A 27830-nucleotide genomic window follows, 5' to 3' on the forward strand; every position below is an offset into this window, starting at 1 on the left:
ATAACCACGAAAAAAGTCCTTTAATATTCTTAATTAACCATTAATACTTACCTGTCCCTTTAAATAAATGATCCCACGCAATATCCTCGGAAATGTTCTATCAGTTACAATGTAACAAAGTTATTACAATATAACAACTTTGTTACATTGTAACTACGCCGCACCCGACGTCACTCACCGCCGCCGCCGCGCGTCTGCGCTGCAGGACCCGACAGAGCTCTGAGCTATAGCTCAGAGCTCTCGAAAGCATCTTTGTATTTGGGCTCCAAGGAGCCCCATTGGTCCTTAGCAGACCAATGGGGTTCCTTCTGATTTGAAGGAACCCCATTGGTCTGCTAAGGACCAATGGGGCTCCTTGGAGCCCAAATACAAAGATGCTTCTCAGAGCTCTGAGCTATATAGCTCAGAGCTCTGTCGGGTCCCTGCAGGACGCTAAGTCCCCGCCGGCTCCGCTGCCCTCCCCGCCTCTCCCACATGTCACCCACATGTGGGTGACATGTGGGTGACATGTGGGTGACAGATGTGGGCGGGGTGGACAGCGGGAGCTGCGGGGACTTAGCGTCCTGCACGGACGCGTATGTGGCGGCTGAGCGGCGAGTGGCGTCGGGTGCGGCGTAGTTACAATGTAACAAAGTTGTTACATAATAACTTTGTTACATTGTAACTGATAGAACATTTCCGAGGATATTGCGTGGGATCATTTATTTAAAGGGACAGGTAAGTATTAATGGTTAATTAAGAATATTAAAGGACTTTTTTCGTGGTTATGTTTTTTGTTCAATTAAAATACTTTTTCTATGTGTTTGTGTGTTTATTTACTTTTAACTCTTAAAGGAAATGGGTAAGGGGTACTACAAGTACCTCTATACTCATTTCTCCTGGGAGGGGGGTGGGCATCTGGGGGACCCCTTTTTAAAGGGGACTCCCAGATTCCACCATGAACCCCCCACCCAGGAAATCGCGGCCTCCACCTCCACCGCCCATCGGAGGTGGAGAAGAGCCCCTTGTCCTTGGATTGGACAAGGGCTCGGAGGGGGAGGGGAAAGCTTGGCTGCCCCTCCCCTTCCGAGACCCCCCAATCCATGGACCATGCGGGCTGGTATAGTCAGGGTGCGGAGCCCAACGCGGCCGGTGCTCCGCATTCTGGCTATCCCAGCCTGCATGGGGGACAAGGGGTTAAAGAGGTCTGGGAGGGGGGACCCCACGTCGTTTTTTTTTTATATTTCCCACACTCAGAACGAAGTAAGTAAAACTCTTCCCACTTGGGGGAATCTATGAAAATAAAACACTATTGTTACCTGTGCAAAAAAAACTGACATTTTCCGCATTTAAAAGACATTTTTGCCCTTGAAACTTTAACATCGATTTTCTCAAAAACTATAAGGTCTTTTTGAAAAAAAAAAATTTCCTCTTATTCCCACTGATCCCCTTAATATACCCTGGGAATTTGGTGTTCCTAAACTTTAAGCAGGCTTTGCTATTAACCGTTAAAGTCGGCGGGTTTTTAAATGTTTACATTTTTCCTTTGAAACTTTAACATCGATTTTCTCAAAAACTATAAGGTCTTTTTGAAAAAAAATGTTTTCCTCTTATTCCTCCTGATCTCCTTAATATATTCTCCAAATTTGAGGCTCTTAGCATTTAAGGGGGCTTTGCTATTAACCCTTAAAGTCGGCGGCTTTTTTATATTATACGGAGCGTTACGGTTTAACGCGAAATTACGGTAGCGTTTAATGCGAAATTACGGCATGATACGACTGTAATGCGAAAATTACGCGAAAATTACGCTTACGCGAAATTTCGCGAAATCCTTCTTCATTACGATTATGTACTTACGGCCATAATCGTAATTACACTAATTACGCGAAATTTCGCAAAATCGTAATTAGGTCATTACGCTCATCTCTAAAAACAAGGGAGTGGCTAGCAGCCGCCTATGCCAATTATCAGAAAACAAGAGAAAACAGAGGGGAAACAGAGGAGCATACCAATACACTGAATTCAATAAGCTAGAACACTTGTCTATGAATGACTAAACAAAACAAAAAATCTATCTAGTGTCTTTTTCTGTTTTTTTTTTTGTTTTTTTTTTTTTTGTTTTTTTTTTTGGGTGGGGGCATTAGGTTTAAATCCTGGGGAGAAGATTCTTGACCTTAATCCCACATCTAGTGGCAAGATTTTTTGTTCTGTTACCTGTTACCAGTCTATAATGTAAATGGTGTGTGCAGCGCAAATAAAGCTCTGAAGTTGGTGAAATACATAGTTACATAGTTATTTGGGTTGAAAAAAGACATATGTCCATCGAGTTCAACCAGAGAACAAAGTACAATACCATCCCGCCCCCTCACATACCCCTGTTGATCCAGAGGAAGGCGAAAAACCCTTACAAGGCAAAAGGGAGAAAATTCCTTCCTGACTCCAGGTGGCAATCAGATAAAATCCCTGGATCAACATCATTGGGCATTACCTAGTAATTGTAGTAGCCATGGATGTCATTCAACGCAAGGAAAGCATCTAAGCCCCCTTTAAATACAGGTAATAGAAATACTGTCTTAGCACTGTGACTTTCCCAGAAGGCAAATGTGAACTTCTTTCAATAAATCCATTACTATCTGGGTATACTTTAAATATACAGTATTGCAGTGACTACAATTACATGGTCACTATTTCAGTAACCTTTTAGCAACCCTTAATATGCTCTGTTATGACCCAGGTGAGTGTTACAAACATTTGGAAGACAATTTTTAAAGAATTCATTTAATTTTCAAGAAATATGTAATAAAAATAATTAAATAAATAATACTTTGCACTATTCGGAGCGAAGCATCCCACCCTCAGTATGTTTATTAATTAACATCTCCCACATCTAGAACTACTAGATGAGAAGAAAACCAATGTTGTGATTATCAAAAGATGTTCAGATCTGTTTTAATTGCATATAGCAGGACAAGGTTATTTTCTGGATTCCATTAGACAGTAGCTAACACCCCCCCCCCCCCCGGCAATGTTGTTATTGTTATTATTACTATTATTATTATTTAGTAGTTATATAGTGCCAACATCCTCTAAAGCACTGTACAGAATATAATGGGCTTGATTCACAAAGCGGTGCTAACTGTTTAGCACGGGTGTGCTAAACAGTTAGCAAGTGAAGTGCCGTTCGCGGACTTTTATGCGCGCAAAGTGCCGCGATTCGCGCGATCGTGCCGCAATTTGCGCGAATCGCGGCACTTTGCGCGCGCAAAAGTCCGCGAATGGCACTTCACATGCTAACTGTTTAGCATACCGGTGCTAAACAGTTGGCACCGCTTTGTGAATCAAGCCCATTGTCTTGTCACTTAACTGTCCCTCAGAGGAGCTCACAATCTAATCCCTACCATAGTCATATGTCTATGTATGCATCATGTAGTGTATGTATCATAGTTTAGGGCCAATTTAGGGGGAAGCCAATTCACTTATCTGTATGTTTTTGGAATGTGGGAGGAAACTGAAGTGCCTGGAGAAAATCCATGCAGACACAGAGAGAACATACAAACTCCAAGCAGATAGTGCCCTGGCTGGGATTTGAATCCAATGTTGCAAAGTGAAAGTGCTAACAATGACAAAGAGGGCACCCAAATTACCCCCTAGGCGACATTATAACCGCAATTAACAATGTGGTCTATGCAGCAACAATTTTACCAAAGTGCCACTAAATGACCTGCTTTGCTTAAAAGTATCTAGTATAAACTGTGATATTAAAATACAATTAAGGAATGTGCACATTGAATATATGGAAATATACTGTATATAAGAGGACAAAAATAAAAACCTATGTAATTATATCAGATAAACAAAATGTTTAAACCAAGTATAGTAAAATCAATAGAGAACACTAAATATTACCGACTAGAAAGTATAGAGTTCTTCACCTCGGCATGGAATGAAATATGAAGTACTGGCAATCAGTCAGACAGAGCGCCTCTTGTATGCCAAGTGTTTCTCTGGTGAGCTACAGTTTTAAAATCTCTAGGCAAAAAGGTATATTTATCCACTGCCAGAGGTAGTCCCAGGGGTGGGAACCATTCGGAGGAGCGCTGACTTTGCTAGGCTTCGCTACTTAAAGGGATACTGTAGGGGGGTCGGGGGAAAATGAGTTGAAGTTACCCGGGGCTTCTAATGGTCCCCCGCAGACATCCTGTGCCCACGCAGCCACTCACCGATGCTCCGCCCCGCCTCCAGTTCACGTCTGGAATTTCTGACTTTAAAGTCAGAAAACCACTGCGCCTGCATTGCCGTGTCCTCGCTCCCGCTGATGTCACCAGGAGTGTATTGCACAAGTCCAGTATGGTCTTTGGTCTGCGCAGTACACTCCTGGTGCCATCAGCGGGAGCGAGGACACGGCAATGCAGGCGCAGTGGTTTTCTGACTTTAAAGTCAGAAATTCCAGAAGTGAACTGGAGGCGGGGCCGGAGCATCGGTGAGTGGCTGCGCGGGCACAGGATGTCTGCGGGGGACCATTAGAAGCCCCGGGTAACTTCAACTCATTTTCCCCCGACCCCCCTACAGTATCCCTTTAATATCCAGGTCGTGTGTTTTATGTTAGAGGGGGTCAGGGGAATATCGTACCATCTTAAGCATCACATCGTAATTTATAAAAGCTTCCACTGCGATCACTTTGCTAGCTGTGCTGTCTTAATAGCTATCCTGACTGGACCAAATGACAAATCTTTTGATACGTAAAACAGTTGAAAGATACTGATACCCTCTGTGTATTTAAACTCCCTGCAGTCCAGCAATATGAGTATCATAGATCGTTTGAATGAATAATATGTCAAGGCTTTAGGCCTGGAACCCACTAGAGCGGGGTTTTTTTTGAGCATTTAGGGAGTGCTTTCAATCGCTAGAGATTTCCCTGAACGTTCTGCCAATGTAAATTACTGGAAAAGATTTCACTATAGCGATTGTGATTAAGGAAATCGCAATAGCAGGACATGCAGCATTTTGAGAGCATTTCCATTCTAATGAATTGTATAAGAGCAGGGAAATCGCTCCCAAAATCACTTGCAAAACGCTATTACACATGACTAGCGACTGCAGTAGCGTTTTGCGCTTTCTAGTGGGTTCCAGGCCTTAGAGTAAGTGTTTAGTAGTGCAGACAAAGTTAAATTGGACACCTAAACCCTAGCAGCAAAATCACTTTCAGAAATGTATGTGCTAAAGTGGTATACAACCCCATATTAAAGAAAAAAACAAACAAAAAAAATGAACTGATAGGTACCGTATTTTTCGGAATATAAGACGCACTTTTTCTCCCCCAAATTTTGGGGAGAAAAGTGTGTGCGTCTTATATTCTAAAGATACAGAAAAATCAATGCAGAGTGCACAGGGAAGCTGAACTGCCTCTATACATTACCTGATCCTGCAGCCGTGATCCTCCCCCTGGCTGTCAGCGATCCTCTTCAGCATTATCCTTTCCTCCTGGGTCCCGCAGCACGTTCCTCTTCAATGGCAGCGGTGGGCAGGGACACCGGCCGCCCTACCGCTGTGCAGAGCCGCCAGGGTCCGCTGGACGATCTTCATAAACACCACCGGTGTCCACTGGGCCATCTTCATAAACACTGCTAGGGTTCGCTGAGCCGCCCTCTCCATACACGCAGTTCTGTGCACTAGCCACGCACGTGTACCAGGGGTCATGCACGTCATGGATCGCTGACAGCCAGGGGGAGGATCGCGGCTGCAGGATCAGGTAATGTATGAAAGTGTATTGTAGTGTAGTGTAGTTAATTAGAGTATAGTTTAGTGTAGTGTAGGTAATCGTAGTTTAGTGCAGTGCAATGTAGTGTAGTTTAGGTGTAGTGTAGTGTATTGCTGTGTAGTGTATTGTACTGTAACTGGTGGGGAAATAGGGCATAGTGTAGTGTAACTGGGCAGTGTAGTGTAGATAGAGTAGCTTAGAAACATTTTTGGGGGGATAAAGGTCCATAAGACGCCCCTGCAGTATAGACACACATAGGTTTAGTTTTTTGTTTTTTTACCTGATTTTTGCCCTCTAAACCTAGGTGCTTCTTATATGCCGGAGCGTCTTATATTCTGAAAAATACGGTAATAATTAGTATTGCTTACCTATCTGATTTGGGATCGTTAGGACAATATTACTAAAAAAATAAATAAATAAATCATAAAAAGAAAAAACACTTTGCTGAGATTCCCATCTTGACTTTCTTTCTGAAGCTGAAAATGATGTCACTTCCTCCCTTACTTTTTTTTTTTCTAAGTACAGATTGTGTAATTGAGAAGAGCTGACAAGCTAGTGTCATATTCCATACATTCCATTCTGGTGTGAGAGAGATTATCTTTACTGATAACTTTGTTTCCTGCAGTAGCAGCCCAGCTTGTAATGCTTCTTCCTCTGTGCAGGAAGTGATTCTCTTTTCAGTGCTGTAATCAGCTGAGACAGGGGAGCTGAGGAACTACGGAGCTCACTGAGAAGCTACTCAGCACGAGCAGTCAGAGCTGACTTTATCTCTCCCCTTCACTCTGTTGCTGCACTCATATAGATAACTCTTCACTGCAGCTGAACAGCGCAGGATGAAGAGAGCAACGCAAGCTGTGAATAAGCTGCACAGTGACTAATCCAGTCTCGCGTGAATACCCTTCTGTGGCTCCTTCTCATGATACAAAAGCTCCCACAATGCCTTGCAACATTGCAGTTTCCTCCACCTCAGATGTGGATACTTTAGCAGAGCTGCATGTCATCTAGCTGCTTTCTAAAGGATCTGTATACTTTTCAAAATGATTTGCATTTTGAATAATACACTTGTTTGAATAATACATTTTTTTTCAATATTTTATTAAGTGGCCACTTACCACTTTAAAGGGAACCTTAACGGAGAGGGATATGAATGTATTCTTTTAAACAATACCAGTTGCCTGGCAGCCTGCTGATCTCTTTGGCTTCAGAAGTGGCTGAATCACCAGGGCCGGGCGGAGGCATAGGCTGGAGAGGCTCCAGCCTCAGGGCGCAGTGTATGAGGGGGCGCAGAATTCATTCAGCTGTCATTCCTAATTGTGTTTGAAGCAGAAAGAAATAAGAAAAGGGGATACATAGCAGTGACTGCAAGCCAGATAACTAGATATTAAGGTGTTGGGGAGGTTGTGAGCCCTGTGGCGCCTCTTAGTCTAATAGCAATCAGTGTGTGACGGCTGGGGTGGTAGGGATGGAGGGGCGCACTTTGGTGTCTCAGCCTTGGGTGCTGAAGGACCTTGTCCCGCCTCTGTGAATCACACACCGGAAACAAGCGTGCAGCTAATCCAGTCTGACTTCAGTCAGAGCACCTGATCTGCATGCTTGTTGAGGGGCTGTGGCTAAAAGTATTAGAGACACAGGATCAGCAGGAGAGTCAGGCAACTGGTATTATTTTAAGAGGAAAAATGCATATCCTTCTCAGTTTAGGTTCCCTTTAAAGCAGGCCTTGAGTGCTAAATATCACCAATTATATTATATAATGTCATATCGTAGTGTTTTCAGTTGCACTCCGCAATAGCCAATCCCTGCAAATGTGCAAATTGAGAGATAAGAAAAACACAGTGAAAGTTAAACACATAGACAAACAGAGCCCAGATTGTGTAGTAGTTTCTGTTAGATGAAGGAAAGAAGTAATAAAAGGGGGGTATATTCACTAGATGAAGTTGCTACAAATGGCAACCAGTCTTTAGGAGAATAACGGTCTTTACTCAGTAGGGGCATAACTACAGGGTAAGCCGCCCCTGTAACTGCAGAGGCCCCCTACTACTAACCTTCTTTTCCACTGATACAGGGGCCCATCCTCTCGATCAGGTCTTTTTGTGGTTACACTTGTTATGGGTGTGAAGATCATGATGGCCACACTTGTTTTATGACCCTCGTAAGATGGGGCCCCAGACCAGGATGGTGACCAAGGGGAGGCAAGTGAAGGGGTGTGAACATTGGGTGGATCTATGAAAGCTTTTCTGGGAGCCCCATGAAGTATCAGTGCCAGTATCCAAAAATAGCAAATTGATGTAACAGAGGCACCAACAAGAGTAAAATGTAGTTTAAAAAGGAGGTAGTGGTAGACTTAACTCCTGATAGATGACCCAAAGAATACATTTCAGAAATACTTTTTAATTAGTCACTTAAAAAACTCTAAAAATGTGATGCATTTCATGGCAGCCCGTTGCCTCAGGCAAAACAGGAGTATCTAGGAGGCATATAAAATGACATACTGAATAGCTAGTTACAGTACTATATAGCCGCCCAATTGCAGCACATTGGTTTACTACTAACAGGCTATATAGCCCTAAAGCTCTTGGGTACAGCTTGCACCCACAGGACAACAGTGTGGCACTTGCTAAGTCCCCCAATCTTATCTACCTAACACCATTTTAGAGCAGGTGCACCTGGTTTGGAAGTGTACCTGTAAACTGTACCACCCGTGGAATTATGACCCACACACTTTTCGCTTTGGGGTAGTGCTTTAATGTCGGAATTTGCAAGTATACCTGACACGTCACTTTGGCAACGGTATGGAGTAATTGTTCTGGGCCAGGTGGTATTTTACTCTCGTTGGCACCTCTTTTACTTAAGTTTGCTGTTGTTTGTCCACCCTTGGTGGAGGGGTATGACCCCATTCTTCACTTCACTAAAGAGAGTGATGTTTTAATCCATGTGGGGTCAGGTATAATTTCCCCATCTGCTCCTACAGTGGTTGCCTTGGAGGTAATACTGACTTGTGGGTTTATTTCTGGTTGACAGGTTTTAGACCCCCTGGTATACGAATATATTGCACAACATTGGGCCTGTTGTACCCCTAAGGAAAGGATTCTACTGCTGGCTAAGCACAGCAAAATCACATTTTATAAAGTAGATTATTATATTTAACAGGTATGCCCTGCAATACCATATATGGTTTCTGGAGTGGGCAAAGCTTTGCAGGGCTTAGCAGGACTTTAACAAGCACCTAGAATAACATTCATTAAGAAATTGACACAGTGCATAATATTATTGGTCATCTTTTATCTACATGTTCCAAAGAATTCAAATAACCGATGAAATGATTATAATTTCCATCAAGTTCTCCAGCTCTTTGTTTGACCTTTAACTGCTCTCAGTTCTTCCAGGCAAATAGAATATAGATTAAAACTCATGTTTCATAAAGTACATCTATCAGAATTTTTCATAACAGTGTCTGGTGAGAAACAGTCATTTGTTACGGCAAACTGTATGGAATGAAAATGAAACAATGCAATCTGTAATCTTCTCATTACTTCTTTTTTTAAAGACCAGTTTTATTGCACTTTGCATAATAGTTATGTGTGGCACAAAATAATGTCTCAAAACCCAGATGACACTCGTGAACACTTGTAATGAGCAAAAACATCTCCTAACATGCACATATCTCTGATGAGATTATCAAAGTCGTCGGTAATTAACCGGCAACCGGTTAATTAACCAACATCTGAGCAGCTTGGCTATGTTCACACCGATGTTCATTTCAAATGTAATGACAGTGTGACCAGGGTTTTTTGGCTTTTTAATAAGTAATTTTATTGTGTTTTCCTAGCATATTGCAGCTTTTCAAATTCTAGGGGAAGGCCAGTCATAGCAGTGTATTGTCATCTGACTCTTAGTCAGGCCTGCCATGAGTTTATATATTCTCCGTGTTTGGATGGGCCTTTTCCAGAAAAATAAGTTTCCTTCCATGTCCTAAATACATACTAATCAGTTAGTTTGTTAGCCCTAACTGGCCTTAAGCTTGGTACACACATCCAAGTTTTGATTGGCCAATTTTACCACCTTCATGTGGCATGAGGACCAACAGATTTTGAATACTTTGGACAGATTGTGTAGGTGAGCTCTGACACTTACACATCCAAACAGTTTGAAACAGGGTTTTTATGGAGCATAAAGTCCTTTTTAGTCAATCAATTGCATCACTTTTATTAGTTTACAGATTTCTCTGGTTTCATACAAGATAGATATGTAGCTCTGAGTGCAGTGTTCACTGATAGCCTGAGGCGATGTGCTGCCTGGATTTATGTGTTTTTTCTTGTAACTTATCCTGTGACCAGGGTTTAATCTAGTGCACTCCTGCTTCGCCTGTCTGTGATCATTTTTAGTATGCACACAGCTTATGCTGGTGTGTGCAACTGTGCATGGTGCACATGGATACATGGATATATTTTGTTAGCTCCCTTGTGGAATTAGTTTGATGCACTATCTGTCCCAGCAGAGGACATTAGGATTTAGATTTAGGTTTACGTTTTATGCAATGAATGAATGGGGTACCTCTGCATGTATATTACTGTGCAAGAGAATGTAGAATTATTTTGTACTAAGACCCTGGATTTTAACCTAGCTGTAGGGATAGCAGTGGTTACTGGATGATTGATTTCTGTGAATGCATTTGTGTGAGGATTTGCATGTGAGTGTGCAAAGGGTTAACTGTATTCACTGATAGCCTAGACAGTTAACCCTTTGCACACTGACATGCAAATGTTCATACACATGCATTCACAGAAATCATTCATCCAGGCACCACTGCTATCCCTACAGCTAAGTTAAAAGCAGGGGTCTTACAGGGGCAAACCCAGGATTTTCAAGCGGGGGGGGGGGGGTTCCTGAAAGGTCTCTTTTGGCAAGCTGTGCACTACAGCGCATGCGTTTTCCTACAAAATACACATGATGCACAGCATTTCCCCACAAAATACACACAATGGGCAGTGTTTCCCTACAAAATACACACGATGGAGTAGTATTTTGCCGAAATATATATAACCTGCCACCTAAACCCTAAATTAAAGTAACCCTGTGGTGGAGTGTTGGTAGGCATTGAGGATCTGCACGCAAGGCGGACATCTGAACCATAAAAGTGACTGGTGGGGGAGGGGCATATGGGGATATGCATGAAAGATGAACTTGCAGCCCAGTATCTAAATCCTAAAAGTGAACCTGTAGTGTGTGTGTGTCTCCCCACTCCCACACACTACAGGGTCACTTTTAGGGCTATATAAATGCATAATAATATGGTAGGACATTACACTATGACTATGGTAGGATTAGACTGAGCTCCTCTGAGGACAGTCAGTGACATGACTATGTACTCTGTAATGTGCTGCAGAATATGTCAGTGCTATATAAATACATAATAATAATATGGTAGGACATTAGGCTATGACTATGGTAGGATTAGATTGTGAGCTCCTCTGAGGACAGTCAGTGACAAGACTATGTATTCTGTAATGTGCTGCAGAAGATGTCAGTGCTATATAAATACATAATAATATGGTAGGACATTAGATTATGACTATGGTAGGATTAGAGTGTGAGCTCTTTTGAGGACAGTCAGTGAATTGAATATGTACTCTGTAATGTGCTGCAGAAGATGTCAGTGCTATATAAATACATAATAGCAATAATAATATGGTAGGACATTAGACTATGACTATGGCAGGATTAGAGTGTGAGCTCCTCTGAGTACAGTCAGTGACATGACTATGTATTCTGTAATGTGCTGCAGGAGATGTCAGTGCTATATAAATACATAATAATAATAATATGGAAGGACATTTGACTAGGACTATGGTAGGCTTAGAGTTTGAGCTCCTCTGAGGACAGTCAGTGACATGACTATGTACTCTGTAATGTGCTGCAGGAGATGTCAGTGCTATATAAATACATAATAATAATAATATGGTAGGACATTAGACTATGACTGTGGTAGGATTAGATTGTGAGCTCCTCTGAGGATAGTCAGTGACATGACTATGTATTCTGTAATGTGCTGCAGGAGATGTCAGTGCTATATAAATACATAATAATAATAATATGGAAGGACATTAGACTATGGTTATGGTGGGATTAGATTGTGAGCTCCTCTGAGGACAGTCAGTGACTTGAATATGTACACTGTAAAGTGCTGCTGAAGATGCCAGTGCTATATAAATACATAATATTAACCTTCCTGGCGGTAAGCCCGAACTGAGTTCGGGCTATGCCGCCGGAAGGCACCGCTCAGGCCCCGCTGGGCCGATTTGCATAATTTTTTTTTTGCTGCACGCAGCTAGCACTTTGCTAGCTGCGTGCAGTGCCCGATCGCCGCCGCTACACGCCGATCCGCCGCAATTCCTCTCGCCGCGGCCGCCCCCCCCCCCCCAGACCCCGTGCGCTGCCTGGCCAATCAGTGCCAGGCAGCGCTATGGGGCAGATCGGAGTCCCCTCTGACGTCACGACGTCGATGACGTCGGTGACGTCATCCCGCCCGTCGCCATGGCGACGGGGGAAGCCCTCCAGGAGATCCCGTTCTTTGAACGGGATCTCCGGATCTCCGATCGCCGGCGGCGATCAGAGGGGCTGGGGGGATGCCGCTGAGCAGCGGCTATCATGTAGCGAGACTTTGTCTCGCTACATGAAAAAAAAAAAAAAATTAAAAAAAAAAGATTTGCTGCCCCCTGGCGATTTTTTTGCAAACCGCCAGGAGGGTTAATATGGTAGGATACCATATATGACTATGGCAGGGACATGACTATGTACTCTGTGAAGTGCTGCTGAAAATGTCAATGCTATATAAATACATATTAATTATATGGTTTCATATTAGACTAGTAACACAGTTATGTACACTGCAAAGTGCTAGGGACATGTGCTTGTTTAGATGCATTTACAATGAGCCATTGCTGATTGCTGATTACTTTTTTCAAGGTGGGGTGGGGGGGGGTGGGGCAAAGGGAGGAGGATTGAGGAGGGTATAAGAGAGATAAAAAGAAATGGACAGAGTAGAGGAAGACAGTAAAGGTAGCCATACATCAGGCAACCTGTCGATCGACCATCCAATTAGATTATTATACTCAGATAAAAATCAAGAGCGTGTTCGATCGACGGACGATGTGTCCAATTTCTGTCCCAAATTGGTTGCATCTATCGGTCGGACATGCTGCATGACGTAGGGCTGACATACTCGATCAGGTGCGTAACGGTATGCAATATCGGGATGTGCAACAAAACCCCCCTAATGTAAAAAGTGCCCACCCCATTCTCCCCCCCTGCAGTATACTTTACTTGGCGGTGTCCGCCGCTGGCTCCGGGTTTTGTCCTCAGACACAACACCTGCGTTGTTGCTGGCATATTTGTGACATTACACGCGCCCACATATATGCCGGCAACCACGTGGGGCGTGTGTTTTGGAGGCAGACAGAGCCATCGGCAGAAAACCACAAGTAAAGTATACAGCATGGGGCCCGGAGGGGGGGCACATTTTACCTCAAGGGGGGGACAACGGTGAGGTGGCGGATGCGGCATCACGAGGACGATTCCTAAGAGATTTCATACTGAAATCGATCAGAATTTTGGCCTGTGGTGTGTGGGCAGATAACAGATCTTTCTCCAATCAACAGAGTAACCAAGCAGCTTAGGGTGACCCAAACTACTAGGAATGTATAGGGGGATGAAAGGAACCAAAAAGCCCTCCCACTAAAAAAGCAAAGCTTGGTGTAATTGCCTTCTTAAAACAGAAGGAAATTTGCAATAATTCAGTTATAAATGAACATTTGTGGTTACCCACAATGCACACCTACTAAATATGCAAATTATCCCTTTCCGCCCTTGTTAAGCCAAGCAAGCATCCAGAACCGCTGGTTTATAGCAAGCCTATAGCTTTAAGTTTTACACAGCCATACCAAACCCACATGTAGACAGCCTGTTTCGGACTTTTGGTCCTCATCAGTACATGGCAGGGATTGATAAGGCTGTATGAAATAGGGCTTGGTCGAGTACAACAGAGTAACCAAGCAGCTTAGGGTGACCCAAACTACTAGGAATGTATAGGGGGATGAAAGGAACCAAAAAGCCCTCCCACTAAAAAAGCAAAGCTTGGTGTAATTGCCTTCTTAAAACAGAAGGAAATTTGCAATAATTCAGTTATAAATGAACATTTGTGGTTACCCACAATGCACACCTACTAAATATGCAAATTATCCCTTTCCGCCCTTGTTAAGCCAAGCAAGCATCCAGAACCGCTGGTTTATAGCAAGCCTATAGCTTTAAGTTTTACACAGCCATACCAAACCCACATGTAGACAGCCTGTTTCGGACTTTTGGTCCTCATCAGTACATGGCAGGGATTGATAAGGCTGTATGAAATAGGGCTTGGTCGGTCAGAGAGAGATCTGTCTCTTGTCTTGGCCGCTCTGCCCATACATTGGCACCTCAATAACAATAATAGGGACTGTGTGAAAGTAAAGAGATATGAGAATTGGGAGGGAGATAGATGTGGAAAAGAGAAAAGGGGGGCATAAGAGAGAGGGGAAGATAAAGTTGAAGAGACACAAGAGAGCTTGAGGGGGAGATGAATAATGGCAGGGCGATTTCTAACCAGGCTCCAGTCTTCACCTCTCTGTTTGGCTGGGACATGCAGAGGAAGCTAATTAAGACATGAAAGAGAGGGAGGGGGTCAGGGGGACACAGGCAGAGATAACAGATTAAAGTCAGACTGCAAATAAACAGTTAATGATCCAGCTTACACAGCGGTCTCTGCTCGGCTGTCACCTCTCCCTGCTAGAGACGCTCCCAGCTGCAGCACAGCACTCCCGACCATCTCTAACCCTTCTGCTCTGCAGATCCATTGCTGGAGGAGCGAGTGGCTGTCTCTCAGAGAAATCCAAACTTGCCGCTCTGCAGCCAGACGGGGGAGGGGCGTCACACGAAGAGCAGGAATTAGAACAGAGCTGTGCTGTGCTGTGCTCTGGCTGCGATGACTGTGACATGACCTTCTGGTCATACTTCATGGGCCCCTTTACAAAATGATCTTGCTGCACAGCCGTTTGTCTGCCCTGGGAGGCGATGCCCCATGGCTGCATACACGGCAGCCCCACTTCCGGTCTAAGTACAGGGGGGAGGTTCCAGACACCCGGAACAACCCCTTCGGTGCGCCAGTGTCTTAGTTACAAAAGAATGCATTCCCTTGTGTAGTCACCTACACTGCGCAGATGTACCCCAGTATTCATAGGTGTCCTAACTCAGGCCCTGCAACATGCACAGTGCAGACATGCAAACAATCAGTGCTGGCCTCACCCCCTTTAGCACCTCCATAATAACTTATTTAAATGTCCTAACTTGAGGTGATGTGCCTAGATGTTTGTGTTTTTTCTTCACTGACAGTCTGGCATATGCATGTATTTCTTATTAGCCAAAAGCCACTTCTCCAGAAGCATGTGACAATCTTACACAATTGAGACCAGAAGACGTAAACGTCTTCAGATTCTGTGATGCTATAGATAAGAGCTTGGGAAAGTGGTGCGTCCCTCCTCTGTCTCGAGGTGTCTCTTTATAACTTTACTTCTCTTATTATACATATTTAGCTCTGTTTGTGCCATGCAATTTTACATCTCCATCTGCAACATGTAAAACGTGTTCTATAATAACTAAGTTATTACAAAGAGAAAAGTTTTGTGCTAATATTTGTAAATGAGAAATGTTTGCCTTAATTGTGGCACAGTGCAGAGTAAACTTTTATCCAATGTGTTAGTGATGATGACTAGTAAGTGTACAAGTAATATTATGAAATAAAACATGGATTAACACTTTCTCAATTAATCCAGCTCATAATCACAAATAAGTGTATTTGTGATTACCTGAATTGAAACATCCAGTGCTTTGCACCTCAATAATCCTGATAAGTGGAGTAGAGATCCATTATGCATGGTCAGGGCCGGGCTGAGGCCGAGGCAAAGGCAAGAGAGGCTCCAGCCTCAGGGTGCAGTGTAGGAGAAGGTGCACAACTCACTCAGCTAACATTCCCCTATTGTGTTTGAAGCAGAGAGAAATAAGAAAAGGGGATACATGGCAGTGACTGCAAGCCAGATAACTAGAGATTAAGGTGTTGGGGGCCCTTGGGCATCTCTTAGTCTTATAGCAATCAGTGTGTGACGGCTAGGGGGGGCGCACTTTGGTGTCTCAGCCTTGGGTTCCGGAGGACCTCGTTCTGGCTCTGTGCATGGTGGTGTTTCTATTTCTATATAAGTAGGTCCAGTTATGTTATGTGGCTGAATTGTGTTTAAAAAATAATTGATTTGCAATGTATGCTTGAGGTTTTATTTCTGTTTATGTATATTTTAGGCTATGGGATTGGCCTTCCTCCAAACTCTCCTCTGACTTCAAATATATCAGAACTGGTCAGCCAGTACAAGTCAAGTGGATATATGGACACACTACATGCCAAGTGGTACAAAGTGGTGCCTTGTGGGAAAAGAAGCTTTGCTGTCACTGAGGTAAGTGCAACTATCATGTGTTAAAGCAATCACTTACATTCTGGTGTAAATTGAGTACTTGATAAATAGTATAGTGTATAAAATAGTATCTATAAACACAATACATGTGCATTAATCTCGTTTAGTGGATGGTTGGTGGAAGTCTGTATTAAATTTGGTAACATACTGCACCACTAATGAGTTCTTTAGGGCAAAATCTATGAGCTATAACACAATGGCCTCAATTCTGGTAGCTATGTTAGTTTTTTTTTTTTTGGTAGGTAAAATACCTCATGAGGTATTTTCCTCTTTTTTTTTTTTTAACAATTCTGAAAGATTTTTTCTCCATTTCCGAACATAAGGTAAAACATGAGGCAAATTCATAAAGTGAGGTAAAACATGAGGCATTTCAGCGGTAAGCATGGAGCAAGTAAATAATAGGAGTCTTTAATTGTCTTCCATAAGTTAGGATAGTCTTTGGAAGATTTTTTTTGATACGTGACGTCCGTTCCTTGGTGGGCGTGGTGCTTTTCCCACGTGCCTCCGCAACCTTCCTCCCGGCGTCTGCTTGCCACGGGTCTGCGAACTGGCAAAGTAAGAAGCCCACACTCCTTGCAGATGGATGGAGGAAACTCACACACCACTCTAGCCTGGTGAGGGCAGCAGGCAGTGAGGAATCGTGTGGTGAGCTCCAGCCCTTTTGGTGATATACGTGAGTGATCTGCTAAGTACCCGTAAGTTCTTTTTGGCTTGCAGAAACGCTGGTTGAGGTATGACATAGGATCTCCTTAAATGTCAGTAATGGTTGCGTATGGAATATAGAGGCGTGCATATCCAGCACACGGGGGCTGCGCTGAAGAATATTTATTGCCTGCCTCATATTGGATGTCATGTTTATGATCAAGTTGGGCCTGAAGAAAAAATTACATGCATGTTAACAAGTAAATCCTGGTAACATAGGAAGTGCACTCCTATTAGGGACACATGCTTGTAGTCAGTCCAATTGATATTTGTGGTTTTAAAGGGCGGTTTTATATGTGATTGTCAGTTTGTCTTTTGCAATTAAATTCTTTAATAAATAGCTTTAACATTAGCTCAGTGCTCCCTTGGTCAAGTTGTTCCTGTTTTATTGTTTTATTTTTTTTCTTATTTCTTAATTGTTCCTATTTCTTGGATTTGGTTAGTGGTTTTGGAGAGCATAATATTTTTATTTTATATTAGTTGATTTTTTTTCTAACCTAACAAGGCAACAGGGATGATAATGACCACTCATCTATAATTTACAATGAAAAAAAGTTATTTACATTTTTTTATAAATGCAAATTGAGGCTCTTCAAACTCCCCTCACACAACATTCCTAAATAAAAAATACAGCAGCACATGGATGTCTGGATATGCCATTGAGAACTCCTAAACTACCACTGCAGACTGCACGCATGTGTCACATGACCAATTTGTGTTTAGTAAATATGCAGTTACCAGTTTTTAGCGATCACAGGTTTACTTTTTATAATTCCACCTTTAGCACTCTTTCATATTTATTTTAAGGAAAAACAATAGGCAAAGATCAGTTGAAATAACTGGTATAAAGTGATGCTATGTAAAAAGAGTCTAAAGGGGGAAAAATTAGATACTCACCTAAAGAGAGGGAAGGCCCTGGGTCCTATAGAGCTTTCCCAGTCTCCTCACGGTCCCCACATTCCCCCGCAGGCTCCCCCTTTAGCAGTCTATGACCCAGCATTGGGCTGGCTTCGGTTGACTTCGAAAAAGCTCCCTACTACACGCACGCGTGCGCTGTACAGAGCCGCTGGTCTTCAGGAGCCCAAGTGCTATTGAAGACTTCTGAGGTCTCGGCGGCGGGAGATTCAAACAGAGGAGCTACAGGGGAACGAGGACACCGTGAGGAGAAGGGGAAGGCTCTATAGGACCCAGAGCCTTCCCTCTGCTTAGGTAACTATCTGGGGGGGGGGGGTTTACGCTTCAGACTTCAACACATATTGGAAGTCTACATTAAATAAATTAAATACATTAAGATTGACTTAACTAAATATTACTAAATGAATAAAATTGCTTCTTTTTTTTCAATAACAATTTAAAAATTATTTAGTATGTTTGTCCATTGAAAAAAATCTTTCCTCACCCTGATTTACATTGTTAAATTTTTCACAAGAGCAGACACCTTTACTGCTGGCAAGGTGCATCCCTGGGAAATATTTGCTTGAATGTTCTAAAGTGAGTAGAAACAACATCACTGGAAGGATGGAGTCATATATCAATATACAACAATATATACGGTAGATATAGAAAGTGTTCCCGGTGCTGAAACCAGGATAATTAATATCAAATTGGGTTTCCTGAATAATTTACTACTTTTTATTTATTCTACAATATGTCATTATGGTTCCTCTTTAAGTGAGTTCCAAATATATTCATTTATTATTTAGCAATGCCTAACTAGCTGTGTACATTAAAACAGTATCTAAATGGCAGCATTAACTATTTGTGTACCCTAATGTAAGTTCCTGCTGACCGGTTGTACATTTTAAGTAGGGTTAATTGTGAATAAAACTGCTGAATATTTTTTCCCCTAACAAGGGCACTGAAGTGTCAGGGGACACCTCTGTTCCTCTAATTAGGCAGAGACAGTGTTGTGTGCTTCCACATGGGCATTAACAAGATTGCCATTTCCACATTGAGCTGTTTATTCCCACAAGTGTTTTTCTTCTTTTTCTAAAACTCTTAAAGGTAAAAGGGCTCACAGCAGTAAGTATAATAATATGATAGCATGTAGCTAAGCTAATTAGAGAAATATTACAGATTGCTTGAATAAAGAAACCCATTCTTACACAGTTATTCAATATGAATAATACATATCATGATAAATATTTAAAATAGTAAAACTTGCTGTGATGTAAAAAAGAAGTTTTTTTTTTTTAAACTTAATTACGTTTTGTTTTTTTTAATCTTACTTTAAACAAAAAGTAATGTTAGACAAGGTTGTCTTATTAGTCTGGTAACTGGTTTAACAAATAATACTGTCTTCATTTACATGGAACATCGTTATTGAATCCCATCGCTCATGTGCAAAAGTTATTCAACCGGCTGATTTAATTGAATTATTAGATTCAACAGACTAAACATAGGTATGCTTGCTGCAAGCCACCTGTGCTAAGGCTAAGCCTCACCATATACTGAGCGCAAAAAATATGTTATGATTAAATGAAATTACAGGATGTAAGAGAAAAATGCTGTTTATATATGAGCCATATAATGTATATAATAATAATAATATATGCGATCAAAGTGAAAAATCATTATTTCCAAATAGGCAATCCATAATACAGTAGTGAAGCATGCAGGAGTGGACAGCTAGCCAAAATTATTCCACTGCCATGCTAATTGAGACCTAATTAGAAGAATATCCAAAGAATTTCATGCAACTCTAGCCTTTGGTAAGATTAGTATTGACCTTCTAATGCTGGGAATACACCTTGGGCTTGATTCACTAACCGGCGCTAAGTATTAGCGATGGAGTGAAAAGCCACTTAGTGCCCAAAATGTAGCCTTGTGGGCACTAATTGCCGCGCAAAGCTACAACACGCACATCCCAGTGCAGTGCGCGCGTAGCCGGTTATAGTGCGCTGTTCGACGATAACGTCGCACCCGCTGACCTGAAAACGACGCATCGGGTGCCCCCAAAATGGCGCACCGGGTGTGCCGTTTACAGGCCAGCAGGTGCGACATTATCGTCGCACCGCGCACTATTACCAGCTGCGCGTGCACTGCACTGGGCTGTGCGCAATGTGTGGGCACAAACCACTTAACTCCGTGGTTTGCGCCCACTAGCTCTTAAAACACACTAACCAGCTTAGCGCTGGTTAGTGAATCAAGGCCCTTGAGTTTTTTTGGCAGATAGATGGCTCAAACTTTCCGACAGGTCCAATCTGATTTTGATAGTTTTTCTAATCGATTTTCTCATAGAAGTGAAATTGATGATCAGAAAAACGACCATAGAAATGTATGGCCCCCTTTACAGAAAAGTTTGATCATTTTTCTGTAAGCTGAAACATATCTAGTCATTCAGTTAGCCATTAATACAAATTGCAGAAGTAAACCCACATCTGAATGAGAAACCTGAGCTGACCTCATCGAAGTTTGACTTGTTACCAAAATAGTTGTTGTAGTAGGATATAAAATGGCATTCTATGAAGCAAGTTGAAGGAATTAACACAGGTATACAAATAACTGGACTTAAATTCTTGAAAAGTGTTGTCAAAAATTTGCATCAAACTATGGAAAAAATTGAAAGCTATTATAGGCATGGCTTTTAAAATTGTGAAATCAGGTATAATATCTTCATCTAGTGTTATTCAGGAAAAAAAAATGGATATTTTGTTTCCACATTTGTCGTCTCTATACTTTTTATAGCCTTCTTGAAACTTCAGTGTATGGGGAGGTTTATATTTTGCGGGCTGGCTTTGGTAAAGTCAGTCAGGTGGAACTAAACACCAATTAATTTTCTCATTTACATGAATGAGTAATTACGAGGGAAGTTGCCTTTTACATGAATAATATGCATGTTGAGGTTTATCTTCATACATGAATTTAGAACCTATAATTTGTATTATGCATTTACCACAGCCTTGTCAAATCTAATCTTTGTTCATCAGAATAAGTTTCATACTGTGTCCATAGTATGAAAATCTCATCCTTGTCATTTTTGCTTTTAGAGAGGAGGACAGCAATTCACTTATAGGCACTGTAGTGTCATATGGTAGAATTCAGTAAATTATCGAGATACCTGCTTTTATGTTAATGATCTTTGTTTCAGTTTTAGAAACACTTCCTTTATCTACATATATATACCGGTAGCTGTATATTGGTATGTAAACCCACTCTCCCAATGATATTTAGCCTACAGTAAGTTATGATGTCATGATGCCTTCTCCTCCAAGTGCACTCTGGGAGACCAGGGACCATATGCAATTAACTTTTACTCATGAGTTTTGTCCTGAGCGATATGCCCACACCACATCCATAAAATGCCTTTAATCACTTAATGCAGTGGTTCCCAAACTTTTTCGGTTGAGGGCACCCTTGATGGCTCTGAATTTTTTTTCAAGGCACCCCTCTGCAAAAATAACTACTGAAATGCTGTTGCAACCCTTATTCAGCAGCACCTCCCAAAGGATGGGGATGAACGCCGAGGCATCCCTGGCAGGTGCTCAAGGCGCACCAGGGTGCCACGGCACCCAGTTTGAGAACCCCTGACTTAATGTTTTTGAGAGAGTATATCTATGCCCTTGGAGACTTCATCTTACCTTCAGTGTCGTAAATATACGTATATCCCACCATGATCGCAACTGCACGCGGTCCCGTTCATGCTCCCACACGTTTTCAGGATGCTGCTAGTTAGTACACAGATCAGTGAATGGGAACACAATTAGACCCGACTTCTAGCACATGGCTCTGCCTCCCCTCCCTTCCTGGAGAAAAACAACAAGATGTTTACTCCAGTAAACGCTGGTAAACATCTCGACATTTTTTTATTCGGGCAGGCGGAGCCACACACTGAAAATTGGGTGATTTGGGGTCTTTGGGACAACTTTGAGTGCCAAGACAGTGTAGGTAACTATAACTTTCTTCTACAAGGAGGCTGCTAGATTTTAATTTTAGGCCGGAGATCTGCTTTAAAGCCAGCATTAGATTTTAGCAGCATATCTAAAGGTTTCATTGCAGTCCTGCCAATATTTAACCTTTCTCATATTCCTTGACTGCTGCCTCCTACATTATTGATAACTGCACACAAAAGGCAGAAAATATCTACCTCTTCAATGTCCTTATTTCTAATTCTGACAGCTGATGTTGTGTCTGGTGTCATGATCTTAGATCTCTTTATATTTAGTTTTAGACCCAGTTCCTCACTACTTTCTTTACATTTCACTCTCAGGAGGACTAGCAAGCTCTATTCTTCTGCTTCAATAAATGTAGTATCGTCTGCATAGTGGAGATTATTGATTTTTCACACACCATGATAATTCTTTTCTTGCCCTGACTCTTTCACTACTTGTTCAGTATTCAACAATTAGGGTGAAAGCATACAGCCCTGTCTAGCATTGTTGCCATTGCCAATCTGAAACCATTCAGTATTACCATATTCCTTTCATAACATTAGTTTTCTGTCTTGTATAGAGCTTTCTCTAGACAAGCTAGACAGTTAAAGAGGCTCTGTAATGGCAAATAATAGAATGCAGCAAATTATTTGGGATACCCACTTTTATGGTCACGTTCCTAGTTTCAGCATCAGAAACCATGCATATATCTGTAATTTTTGTGAACCGAATATAGCCACATCCTCCCAGAGATTTGTTCATCCTAGACTTATTCGCAGCGCAGAAAAAAAATAAGCAATTTTATGAATTATGTTATTTTTACTACAACTTTGCAGCCATAGGTCATTTTGTCTAGTGTGTGTGGAGGGGACGCAAGCATAGAACTTGGGTGGATACATTTTTGAAAATACATTGATTTTCAAAAATTCATCTATCCAAGTTTTATGCTTGCTTCCCCTCCATTTCTTTGCCCACATTCTTCCCCCACCTACCCATCTTCCTAGTCTGAGAGTCTGCCTGCTCTTACCTTTCCCACTCTCTTACTTGTGCTGTATCCAAGGGACACATGTTTGCTTGTCTACAGTTGATGCATCCCAATTTCATTATAAAGTTATCAGTGCGCACAAGGTGACAGGTGATGTAGACGCAGGAGGTGTCGCAGAAGTTTGGGTGCACCAGAGGCACCCATGTTATTATCACCAATTAAGGAAAGTTTTGGTGCCTGTGGTGCCCCCCCCCCAAAAAAAAAAAAACATAGCAGGCTTGATATTTAATATGTACAGCAGTGAAGATGATGCAGTTATCAGCGAGTTTACTGCAGGGATTAGTTAGGGTTAGGCATCAGTGGGGGGATTGGTTAGGTTTAGGCATCGGTAGGCATTAGTGGGCAGGGTTAGTTAGAGTAAGACATTGGTGAGGGGCTGTTAGGGTTAGGCATTGGTGAGGTGGAGTCAGTTAGGGTTAGGCATTGGTAGAGAAAGGGCTTGTGTAGATGTAAGTTTATCAATAGAAAAATACCAGCGCACAAATTTCCACAGCACCCATTTTACAGACATTGGTTGTTTGAAAGTCCCAGTAAGTGCATCAGAGAATGTTAAGACTTACATAACAGATTAGAGTTCACCTTCGGGGAGCTACCACAGAGTTAAACTTCCAGTGTTTAATGTGCAGCATAAATCAATGCTCTCATTTCAGGTACCAGAAAAAGATCTTTATAGAATTTCATATAATTAGGTCAAAGTGAAATAGGCTAGATAGAATTACAAATCCCATGATTCCACTGAGGTTTGAATATAATTTTATCTTTACTACAATATGATTTTTCAAACTAGATTCCCAGTTTTGCTCTTGTAGCATCGTAGGTAGAAAGGCTTAAAATGGATGCACTATATAAAAAAAAGAAAAAAAGAAAATCTGGGACCTTATTCTCTTTTACATTGGGAAATAATATCCCCCGAGAACATGATAGACAAATGAAATCTGTCTTGTGACTCAGTGTGTGAGGATTGCTCACGCGGTAACAAAGATGAATGGAGTCTCAGGAAGTTGTTTTGAGCCTTCACTTCATCAGTTCACCAACCTGCTTAATTTGATATTTTAAACTACATTTCCTCCTAACAAGGTTAAGGGCAGTGGAGTATCTGTTTTGCAAGGCGTAAATGCGATCTATGTGTTTTACAAAATGATGTAATACTTTCATATTTCAGCTGGTCGTAGACTCCTCCTAACTATGAGAAATGTTCGCTTCTGCAAATATAACAATCATTTCTTTGAATTAAACAAGGAAATGAAAATAGATCACAGTGTAGAGGACAGTAATAGTGCCTGTTATTTATTGCTGCACTTAGGATGGACTGCAAATGACCACCACTGCCTTGCAGTCCTGTAAAACAAGGTGGCAATCCATAATTAATGCAGGGCAGGAATAGTTTACTTTCATTTATTTATAGATGAATGGAATCTGTCTTACAAGAACCTCTCAGGATATTATATTTTTCATTGTTTTTCTTTGGAGCAAAAAATAAATAAATAAAATGATCTGCATAGATGCAAGTCATTACTACGGTCTCTAAGGTCCACTTTAAATGAGACTAGTAAATGGTTATAGACAAAGTAAATGAGTGTCCCTGCTTAATTTAATTACCATGCAATCCCAGTGAGAGTTTTAAGTGTGTGTACATTTCTGCATTGTAAATGAACATATTAATGTTTATTTAAGGGTACATATTCACAAGCAATTACTTTACGAGAAATGTGGTTTGACACATTTTCATGTTATTTCTACTTTTGTTATTGCATATCACTCATCATTTTGTTTGTAAAGGCAGAAACAAAACATATTCTTAAAGGACTTAGGGCTCTTTCACATCACAGGGTGCGTTGAGAAAAGCTGAAAGTCTCCTTTTTGCTGTTTGCGTTTTACTACTTTTTGTTGTGCGTTTTGCTGCGTTTTCAACGCAAGTGAATGCGTTTTAGTGCGTTTTCAATGCGTTAACGCAAGTATGAAAACGCAGCGTTTTTTTTTTTTTTTACTATTTTGAATAGTGTGAAATGCAAATTAAAGAGAAATGATTGGTTGTTTGAATATCATTCAGTGTATGGTGCCTAGAAACACTAGCCTGGCAGTGATTGGTTTAAAAAATAAACAAATCTTGGTTTGTTTTTTTAACTTTAACAAATGCATTTTCTGGTGACATGATTGGTTAATTATTTTGAATGCCAGTGATTGGTTGTAGAGAAGTGTATATAAAGCAGAGTTACTTGCCTAGTCATTTGTGGGTTTGTAGTAGAGGAGTAATCAGTTCTTTCAGCTGTGTTAGTTTGTACTTTCTGATAATGTATGCTGAAGTTGGTTTAGCTTTAATCCTTATAATTGCTATTATGCAATTAAGAAGAAAAGCTCAAAGGAGGAGGTACTGGGTGCATCCATTGTTGATGGAGCGACAACAGAAGGGTGCTTTCAGAGTGCTGTATGCTGACCTCAGGAGCCATCCAGAAAAATTTTTCAACTATACCAGGATGACAATACCCAGGTAAGCCTAATGTCATAAAATGTAATGTGCCTGTGTGCGTGTGCGTGTGTGTGTGTGTGTGTGTGTGTGTGTGTAGTGTGTTAAAAAGGTTTATATAATTTTTGTAATTTCATTTTATATTACAGTTTTGATGCACTTCTGGATATGTGCCACAGTGACCTATTAAAGCAGACTACTACATTCCGGAACCCAATATCACCGGTTGAGAGATTAGTCATCACATTGCGGTGAGTATGTAATGTGTTATTGTATGTTAAAGTGAACCTAAAGTCTGGCCCAAAAAAATGAGATGAACTCACACGGGGCTTCCCTCAGCCCCCTGCAGCCGATTGTTGTCCTCGCAGCCCCGCTCCTATGGTCCAGGACCCGCCAGGAGGCCGCAATAGCAGCATATGCGGCGATATACAGGCTGGGAACGCGAACACTCACTCGCTTTCCAATTTCTGTCTGCTGGTGACGGCCAAACCGGAAGTGTTCGCCGGCGGGTCCATGGCCATCGGAGCGGGGCTGCGAGGGCAACGATCGGCTGGGGGGGGGGGGCTGAGGGAAGCCCCGGGTGAGTTCATCTCTTTTTTTTTGGCCAGACCTTAGGTTCACTTTAAGCAAGTGTTCATTTCCATACATGTACATGGTATTGTTTTTTTTTTTGCTTCAAACCATTGAACTGTGTGTGTGTGTGTATTAGTAGTGCTCCAGTGTTTTGTACTATGGATAGCACAGCTGTGGTCGGCAGTGCTCTACATAGTACATAACCCTTGTGGGTGTGTTGTATTTTTGATTTTGGTTACTTACCTTCAACCCATACAACCGTTATGTACTATGTATAGCACATAACTGTGGTTAGCAGTGCTCTACATAGTACATGACATTTGTGGGTGTGTTGTATTTTTGATTGTTTTTTTACTTACCTTCAACCCATAGAACCGTGTGTTAGGAGTGCTCCAGTGTTATGTACTGTGGATAGCACAGCTGTGGTCGGCAGTGCTCTACATAGTACATAACCCTTGTGGGTGTGTTGTATTTTTGATTTTGGTTACTTACCTTCAACCCATACAACCGTTATGTACTATGTATAGCACCTAACTGTGGTTAGCAGTGCTCTACATAGTACATGACATTTGTGGGTGTGTTGTATTTTTGATTGTTTTTTTACTTACCTTCAACCCATAGAACCGTGTGTTAGGAGTGCTCCAGTGTTATGTACTGTGGATAGCACAGCTGTGGTCGGCAGTGCTCTACATAGTACATAACCCTTGTGGGTGTGTTGTATTTTTGATTTTGGTTACTTACCTTCAACCCATACAACCGTTATGTACTATGTATAGCACATAACTGTGGTTAGCAGTGCTCTACATAGTACATGACAGTAAACTTTAGTATTGGTAACATTTGTTTTTGGGCAATTGGAGTTGATTTGTATTTTAATTTCATTTTTAGATTCTTGGCAACTGGCAACAGCTACACCTCTTTGCACTATCAATTTAGATTGGGGATTTCAACTATTCAAGGCATTGTGAATTCCACCTGTCGTATAATTTGGGCAGTCTTACAACCAAGGCACTTGAAATTCCCGTCTAGTCAAAAGTGGCAAGAAATTGCCGATAACTTCTGGCTTAAACACGGCTTCCCAAATTGCATTGGGGCAATCGATGGGAAGCATGTCCGGTTGATTTGCCCCCCTTGCAGTGGTAGTAAGTACCATAATTACAAAAAATACTTTTCGATAACACTGCTTGCTGTCGTAGATGCAGACTACCGCTTTACATATATAGATGTTGGAAACTACGGCAGCAGCAATGATGCAAGCATATTTGAAAGATGTAAACTGGGTGTACGTCTGAATGACGGAAAGTTGGACCTTCCGCCAGCGAGACCTTGGCCCGGAAGAACCGAACCGAAGCCTTTCACTTTTGTTGCTGACGAAGGATTTGGGTTGAGTGTGAATGTCATGCGGCCATATTCTCAAAAAAAAATGAACTTGCACAAGACTGCTTTCAATAACAGACTGACCCATGCACGTCGTGTTGTCGAGTGCACTTTTGGTATACTCTCCAATAAATGGCGTGTATTTCACACCAGCATGCAGTTACATCCAGAAAACGCTGTGCATGTTGTCAAAGCTGCATGTGTGCTGCACAACTACTTGCGGGACATGGAAGGTGGGATTGTGCCTGAGATTATTGAACATCCGTTGGTACAAATTGCAGGACCAATCCCCAGAGGATCATCTTCAGCACTGAACTTGAGGGATGAGCTGTTATTCTATTTCATCAATGATGACCCACGTAGTTGGCAGTACAAGGACTAAAGTTCAGGAAACGTTTACATGGCTTTTTTTTCAATAAAAAAATAAATTTCTGGTTATTATATGAAATAAAAGAAGTTACATTTATTTTTCTGTACTTTTCCTCCTTACTTACTACCAACAACATGTATGAAAAAG

General features: G+C 41.7%; 2 protein-coding genes across 2 annotated transcripts in view; both read left to right on the top strand.

Annotated features, from left to right (window-relative positions):
* Positions 1–27830, top strand: part of GRIN3A (glutamate ionotropic receptor NMDA type subunit 3A) — a 469331-nt gene that overhangs the window by 396109 nt on the left and 45392 nt on the right. The window contains exon 6 of the mRNA XM_068234342.1: positions 16112–16263. Coding sequence (XP_068090443.1) covers positions 16112–16263 — 152 coding nt within the window. The remainder of the gene's footprint in view (positions 1–16111; positions 16264–27830) is intronic.
* LOC137551685 (uncharacterized) lies at positions 25176–27712 on the top strand. The gene is made up of 3 exons (XM_068271356.1): positions 25176–25387; positions 25513–25614; positions 26825–27712. The coding sequence occupies exons 1-3, from the start codon at positions 25191–25193 to the stop codon at positions 27693–27695; spliced, it is 1170 nt and encodes a 389-aa protein (XP_068127457.1). The 5' UTR covers positions 25176–25190; the 3' UTR covers positions 27696–27712.

This window comes from Hyperolius riggenbachi, chromosome 1, assembly GCF_040937935.1.
Source record: "Hyperolius riggenbachi isolate aHypRig1 chromosome 1, aHypRig1.pri, whole genome shotgun sequence".
Lineage (NCBI taxonomy): Eukaryota > Metazoa > Chordata > Amphibia > Anura > Hyperoliidae > Hyperolius > Hyperolius riggenbachi.

Excerpts from the sequence above, each read along its gene's own strand:
- LOC137551685 (XM_068271356.1), top strand. The coding sequence starts at position 25,191 with ATGTATGCTGAAGTTGGTTTAGCTTTAATCCTTATAATTGCTATTATG. Across the intron at positions 25,388-25,512 it reads ACCAGGATGACAATACCCAG|TTTTGATGCACTTCTGGATA; the intron begins GTAAGCCTAATG and ends TTTATATTACAG. Across the intron at positions 25,615-26,824 it reads AGATTAGTCATCACATTGCG|ATTCTTGGCAACTGGCAACA; the intron begins GTGAGTATGTAA and ends TTTCATTTTTAG.